General features: G+C 39.2%; 2 protein-coding genes across 2 annotated transcripts in view; both read right to left on the bottom strand.

Annotated features, from left to right (window-relative positions):
• Positions 1-1041: 1041 nt before the first annotated feature.
• On the bottom strand, positions 1042-2863 carry SARC_10417 (hypothetical protein; the record flags this gene model as incomplete). The annotated part of the gene is made up of 3 exons (XM_014295542.1): positions 1042-1917; positions 2078-2205; positions 2619-2863. Coding segments are annotated over 3 exons (987 nt in total), but the record flags the coding sequence as incomplete, so codon positions are not given.
• A 2638-nt stretch (positions 2864-5501) lies between these two features.
• SARC_10416 (hypothetical protein) overlaps positions 5502-6933 on the bottom strand; it is a gene marked incomplete at both ends in the record, with an annotated part of 5972 nt that continues 4540 nt past the window's right edge. Inside the window, 2 exons of the mRNA XM_014295541.1 lie at positions 5502-5624; positions 6299-6492. Of these exons, the coding sequence (XP_014151016.1) occupies positions 5502-5624; positions 6299-6492 (317 nt within the window). The remainder of the gene's footprint in view (positions 5625-6298; positions 6493-6933) is intronic.

Genomic DNA, 6933 nt, shown 5'->3' with positions numbered 1-6933 from the left:
AGATAGATATATAGATAGATATATAGATAGATAGATAGATAGATAGATAGATATATATATATATATATATGTGCAAGTATGTGAATGTATATAATATTTTTCATCCAATTAAATGCTTAATTGTGTACGCATATATATATTCGCAAACTTGCGTTGAACCAAGTGCCCTTTACTAAACCGTCCCTACCGTGATAACACGATGAAGGCTGGGCATGTGCATTAGCAAAGAGGCCATAGTGCTTGTCTGTGAGCTGGAGTCCTCGTCGTTCTTGTAGTACAAAATAGGAGCTTGCCTCCTGGATAAGAATATCTTAACCGCCAAAGTCAGTATGCCTAGCACACACAGGTTCATCAAGACGGTATGCTCTTCCGTACGAGCGAGTAAGTAGAACCACATCGTGAACATACTCAGAAACGAGTAGAAAATACTTGGCTTCTCTACGTATGATGCGAAAAGTGTTAGGGGGAGCAGCACCAGCACAAAGGTTGCTTGTACCAGCATGGTGAGTGGGCCGATCATTGCACTAAACCTTAGCACTGCGTGAAGGGGTTTAACGTAGTCATGTGTTGCGTTAAAATTAAGATATGATCCATCATTCCGGTGTAGGTGTTACATATATTTAAAAAATACAATGTATATAATTTAAAAAAATAGCTGATACATGTCTGATGAATGGGTGAATAGTGAATACAATCAATGCATACCGTATTTACATACATATTAAGAGTTCGAGCAATTCGAGAAACTCAACTGTAATTGGGCACCCAAGTGAATCTGCTCTTCACGCGCGGGGGAGACGATATTTTGGCATATTTTTATTACTAAATATTCATAGCCTTCTAAAATACAGAGGGATAAATATTATTTATAAATATTTGTTCTTATATTTCTTGGAACAAAAAAACAACAACCAAAAAAGAAGCCGTGACAAGCTGTGTCTGATTCAGTAATGTAGAATGCCCTGACATAGCCTTCTGAAACAGAAACGCCATGATGTATTTATGGGCAAATATTAATACAAATATGCTACTAGTTATGCACTCTTGTGTGTACAAATCAATCTTCGTCTTTTATCTATATTTAAAGATGCAGTTTATTTTGAAGACTTTCCGTTTGAGAAGTGCAACACGAAGGTGGTGAATATTGATCTAAATATTCGAAATCAAAGTTATTTTCAACATTGGTTGTTGTGCCAAGTGTTATGTAGAGACATACGCTCCGGCAGAGGGGCGGGTTTGCACTTGCATGTATCGCGGAGGTAGGGAAAAAAGTCTATGGATTTCAGAACGAAAAGAGAGTTCACTATTCTTCGTCAAGGCAAGTTGCCTTGGCACAAGAGACTCCGAGCACCTCAAGCGTGATTTCGCAATTCACACAATCGGTAGCACACGTTGGGATAAACGCTGGGCAAAAGATCAAATTCTGTTCATCGAGAATGTCTATACCCACAATACCTGCAATATCCACTCCTATATCATTTTCGGCCGGAGTGCAAGCAATTACCTGAGCTTCGTCAAGAATTACTTCCCCGTCCACTACATAGGTACCGTTTTCACTGATGTCATTTTCGTCAATCTCAATATTATTCCCTTCGCTATCCGTACAGATGAGTGCGGGGAACAATTCGCTTTCGAAAGTTATAGGCACACACGAGGCCACCTGCGTTTCATTGAGCAGTACTGTGCCGTTGGTGTCTAGTACGGTACCGTTGACTATCTCATCGCTTGTAATTTCAACAAGATTTCCATCGGCATCTTCGCACACAAGTTCAGCTGCGTCACCTGCACATTCGTTTAATATCTCGGGCACGCTACTGCTGAATCCAGGATGGCTTAGCTCTGTCAAGTTGGCAAAGGATGGATAATCACCTTCCATCCATTCGCAACACGGATCACCTAGTTCTTCACCGTTCGTGACTGTATCGAAATAGTATTTAGTGGGATGTACGATAAATATATGAACGGGAAATATGATTTAAGTTTTGTATGTCTGTACTAGTGGTTTTCCAAATTATGAGTCATCGGGTTACGTCGAATTCGAAAAGATTGTGCGACAGATACTAATATTAATACTTACATCCGTCTCCGTCGCTGTCCTTCAAACACAACTCCATAGTCCACGCATAATCGTTCTCTTGCAAGTCAAGTCCAAATTGGTTGTTAGGTGAATCGCCACCCACACACGTGGAATATGCTACCTCTGGACTGAAAGTTTATTAGAAGTGAGAAACGAGGTGCCAAAAATGATAAAGGGCTGCGTAGATGAGCACGTATGGCCAGATAAAAAAAATGATGACCACGTGCGGTCAGAGAAAAAAAAGACATTCTATTGACCCGAAATGATATATTGTGTCTCAACTATGCTTTCATGGTACTTTACTTTACATACAAGGACTCGTGCAAGCTACGTCACATTTAAGAATAGCCGCTTGATTAGGTGAACGATCAAACTAATTCAGGCTTTGTCGTATACAGAGCTATGTAAATTCAAGCGGCGTGCAATGGTCAAACTCACAAGGATCAGCAGTGATCAGAATATATTTGCGTAACAAATACGCTTGAGCGTGTACCGTAGTATATACTAACAGGGAAATACATCCAACCAACGAGAAACCTACCATAAGCCATCGACGCACCCTTCGGCATCAGGTGGGCAAGGAACATTGTCTCCGTTTGGTATTCTGTCCTCATATAACCTACGAGCAAGTGTCGTTGTTGATAATATAGACAACAGTACAGTTTTGGAAAGCATAATGTACGTTATTCTGCTCGTGTGATTGCTACTGGCAACAAGTCGAAAATGAGCTTTGAGGCGGCCAATTATGTTGTTATATATCGTTTCACTACCGTATTTGGGCACACTTCATGCAACTCTGAGAGCATGATGTATGGGACCATTCGACCACGGGTAGACAGCAGGTGTAAAAAATATATAATATATATATATATAAATATTTATGTATTGTATCATGTATGTACAGTACAATTGTTTATTTCAAAACAATCTAGACATAAATAATATTGGTTTTTTTAAAATAATAAAAAAACCAATAAAATATATAACAATTTAAAAAACCCCTCGTTGCGACGGTATTGCTGTAAATATTTACATACAGAAGAAACGTTCCACGTTTATTTAACGATAAATAACTAATCTTTTCGACTAAGATTGTTTTTGTTTTTATTTTTTATTTTGTATTTAAAAAAAAACAAAAAAACAAAATAGAAAAACAAAAAGTAAACATATTTATACATATTATTACATATGTACATAATAAATAACGTATATTCACCCCCGGCTGCAACTGTGATGTGCGTGTCCAGACTCCAGCTATTGGGATGCCACTGGGCAGGAGTCCAGTGACTCGAGACTATCATGTAGCTGTAAAGCACTTCAATGTTGTTGTTTTTTAAAAACATATTTTTGTCATTTCAAAGAGAAAAGTACATTGACCATTGTACGAGCCGAAATCTCACAAAGAAAGTGAAATAAAAAAAATAAAGCATAAAATAAAAAACAAAGAATGATTGATTGATTTCATGCATATTCAGGAGTCACTGTCATACATGTGCCGGTATTATTAAAAGGCTGGGGCTACGGACAGTCTGACAGACTCATTAAAAATATCTGGGAGTGACAATTCACTCACTAGTATTTTTTTTGTTCGTTCTCAACAAATAACATTTTAGAATTGTGATACATAGCCTCTGTATATTTTAGAGGGCCTATTTATGATTGTGTACAAATACAAAATACATATTGGTCTTTTGGTATTTTTACTATTATTGGTTTAAATAAAATTATTTAAAAAAGTAAATACTAACAATATATAAATTATAATGCGTTAATGACCCCCCACCCCCCACCCCAGAAGTCCAGAAACCGCGGACTTATCCCGTTTTAGGGGTATGGAATAGAAGTTTAACGTAAACGTACATTTATTCAATTTTAATACGTGATAACGGCTAAAATGTGACCAGAAAGGCCTACCTAAGGTCTTCATATCGGACTGGTTCGTATAGTTAAAAAAAGTACACACGTAAATGTTTAGACCCGCACGGTGCACCTGTGAGCATACAAAGGACTGTTATGGAATAAAAGTTTAACGTAAACGTATATTTATTCGATTTATTTAAGTTTTAACGGAAAACGATTTGAGGGTAGGCGCCCCGGCGCGCCCCGCTGCCGTCTGCCGGCTCTGGGTTGCCCGTTAGTCAAAAATGTAGTCGTTACTCGATACAAACTGCAAAAAGCAAACGCCAAACCGAACTCTCAGACTCTCAGTCCGTCACCAGTTCTCAATCTCCAGTTTTCCAGTCTCCAGTCTCGACTCTCGAGTCTCGACACTCCACGAGATTCGAGAGCAGGTCGAGAGTCGAGAGTCTTGCTCAGCTCCGGACTGGCAGACCACTGCCGCTCATTCTCTCTACAGTCTACAGTCTACTCTCTCTCTACTACTACTCTCTCTACTCTACTCTACTCTACTAGTAGAGAGAGAAAGGGAGATAGTCTACTATGGTCTATGTCCTACACTCTACTCTCTCTCTAGTAGAGTAGTAGTAGAGAGGGTCTAGTAGTGTGTATGTACTAAATACGTATTGTGTCGTTGCTTGAAGTTTAAGGCTCGTATCATAGGGATTTATTATTATTACGTATTTTAAAATAAATAATATGCAGAGTTTTAGGGGGATTTCCCCCTATAAATAGTCAAATTAGGAAGTGGTCTTATCAGAGTTTGATGCTCCCGAATAATAAATGCGACTTCTAATTCCTGAACCGGAAAGGAACAGTAAGAAGATGGAGGATAATTTGCAGATGCGTTTGTATTGTTGATAGAGATCACGAAAGAAATACACGAGGAAGGTAGCTTAGAATTCATGTAGAAGATGGAGGGCAACTTGCAGATGCATTTGTATTGTGAATTGAGATCAAGATAGAATTACACGAGGAAGGTAGCTTAGAGTTCATGTTTTTATATAAATAGTCCATACCTTCTTTGTAGTACAAATGAATGTGCGTTGAGTCGACATTGACACAGGTCTGACAGACTAATGGTGGCCAATGTGAATTTTTTTTTGAAAAAATGCCCGGCCATTAATTGATTAACATAAAGTATGTTCGAATTCTATAACTCAATCAGGTTTTCACGGGGCTGACCCATGGCGCAAGCTAAGATTGAATCTCTTCAGCAGAGTTACGCTTTGTGACATGTAGCAGTAGGCGCAGTCGATGAAAGCGACCGCCGGATAGATTTTATTTATCATTCTTCATTGAGCTTGTGTGCCGTTCAGTTAGGTTTCAACTTAGCTTCGATGCGTTGTAATATTTTAAACACATTTCTTCTTGTTTCACTCGAACTATCCAATACTTTGCAAACCTATATCTCGCAATAAGTTGTTTGTACAAAATTGAATACTGTGGTACTCGGTTATATAGATTTCCTTTTGAGAAAAGCTCGTACGTACAAGCGTATGCTTCCTTTATTATTTATCATTAGCTACTAGCTGCCGTTATCTTCGTCGGAGAACACAGTACCTTCATCGTTATCGATATCCCAGTCCCTCCTTTCTGATGGGAAACTCGACTGAAACGCTTCCTCCTTAAGGCCCTCCAAATTTTCTCTCTGCATTAAGAAATAGGAATTCAGTGAATGCCCCGACGATTTCCATAGAACTACAGCACAAAAAAATTGATCGCGACTTCTAATTGTTTCAAATAGTACCTCATAGGCTCGTAGCTACACCCATAGCAAACCAAATTAACTATTACACACCAATACGTTGGATTAAATAACGGCACAAGCAAATGATGGAGTAGAGAATTGAATACGTACAATAATCGTATCTTAATGAGAAAAGACGCAATAAGACGTCTCCAACATACATATAAATAACCGTTCCGCTTTTACTAAACGTGCACGCTAGTCGTTTGGCTATGTACACAAAGAGCGACGACAATCCGGAACATCTGATGTGCATTACGATGCGTATTTTGATGTGTTCAATACACATCCGTGAAGATAGACTATAGTCACATTCCCTTGCAACTTCGTATATTCACCGCATTATAATCTTGCATCCCAAACCATACTCAGAATACATTAACAGACTTACTCGTAATTTTGAAACTCAATTCGAAATGATGTGAAGTCCTTCCAGCGCAACAGTACAATAGCCAAGCCTAACTGTGCTCGGATTTCAAATAAACGTACACCCATCCTTACAACAAATGCACACGTACGCCGGTGCATCATCTCGCGCGCCCACCCATCCATTACGAATACCGCCCGAGAATTACCCGCATCTTGAAGTAACAAATCCTCCGTAGAGATAGAGCCCTCGCGCTGGTTTTCCTAATTATGGGTACCAGCCAATGACTGGGATCGACGTGACTTAAGCGGCGCTTGTCCGCTCCTTCTCTAATGAGGTATTGTGCGGCGTCTGTGATCTTCTTACTGTGGGGTGCGCGTGCACTCGCGGCGATCAAACAGGCTAGAGGTGTGGCCTGGGTACAGGGACGTGTAGCGAAAAAGGAACGAAAAATACATGTGCGTGTGTAAGAACCAAATACTTAACCAGTTGTGTAATTATATAGTAATGACCTATATATAAACAGGTGTTAAGGTAATAACGATGTGGTCTAACCGGTGCTTGTCGGGTTCTTCTCTGATAAAGTAATGTGTTATGTCTGTAAACTTGATACTGTATATGCGCCTGTGCTCGCGGCGATCAAATAGGCTAGGGAAGTGGTCTGACCATGAAGCCATACAAAGAACGAGGAAGATTAGCAATATGCCATCACATACACAAAAATCATATATATATATATATATATATATATATATATATATATATATATGTGTGTGTGTGTGTGTGTGTGTGTGTGTGTGTGTGTGTGTGTGTGTGTGTGTGTGTGTGTGTGTGTGTGTGTGT

This window comes from Sphaeroforma arctica (genome assembly GCF_001186125.1).
Source record: "Sphaeroforma arctica JP610 unplaced genomic scaffold supercont1.1241, whole genome shotgun sequence".
In the NCBI taxonomy this organism is placed as follows: domain Eukaryota; class Ichthyosporea; order Ichthyophonida; genus Sphaeroforma; species Sphaeroforma arctica.
This window is presented reverse-complemented; position numbering and strand designations above follow the sequence as displayed.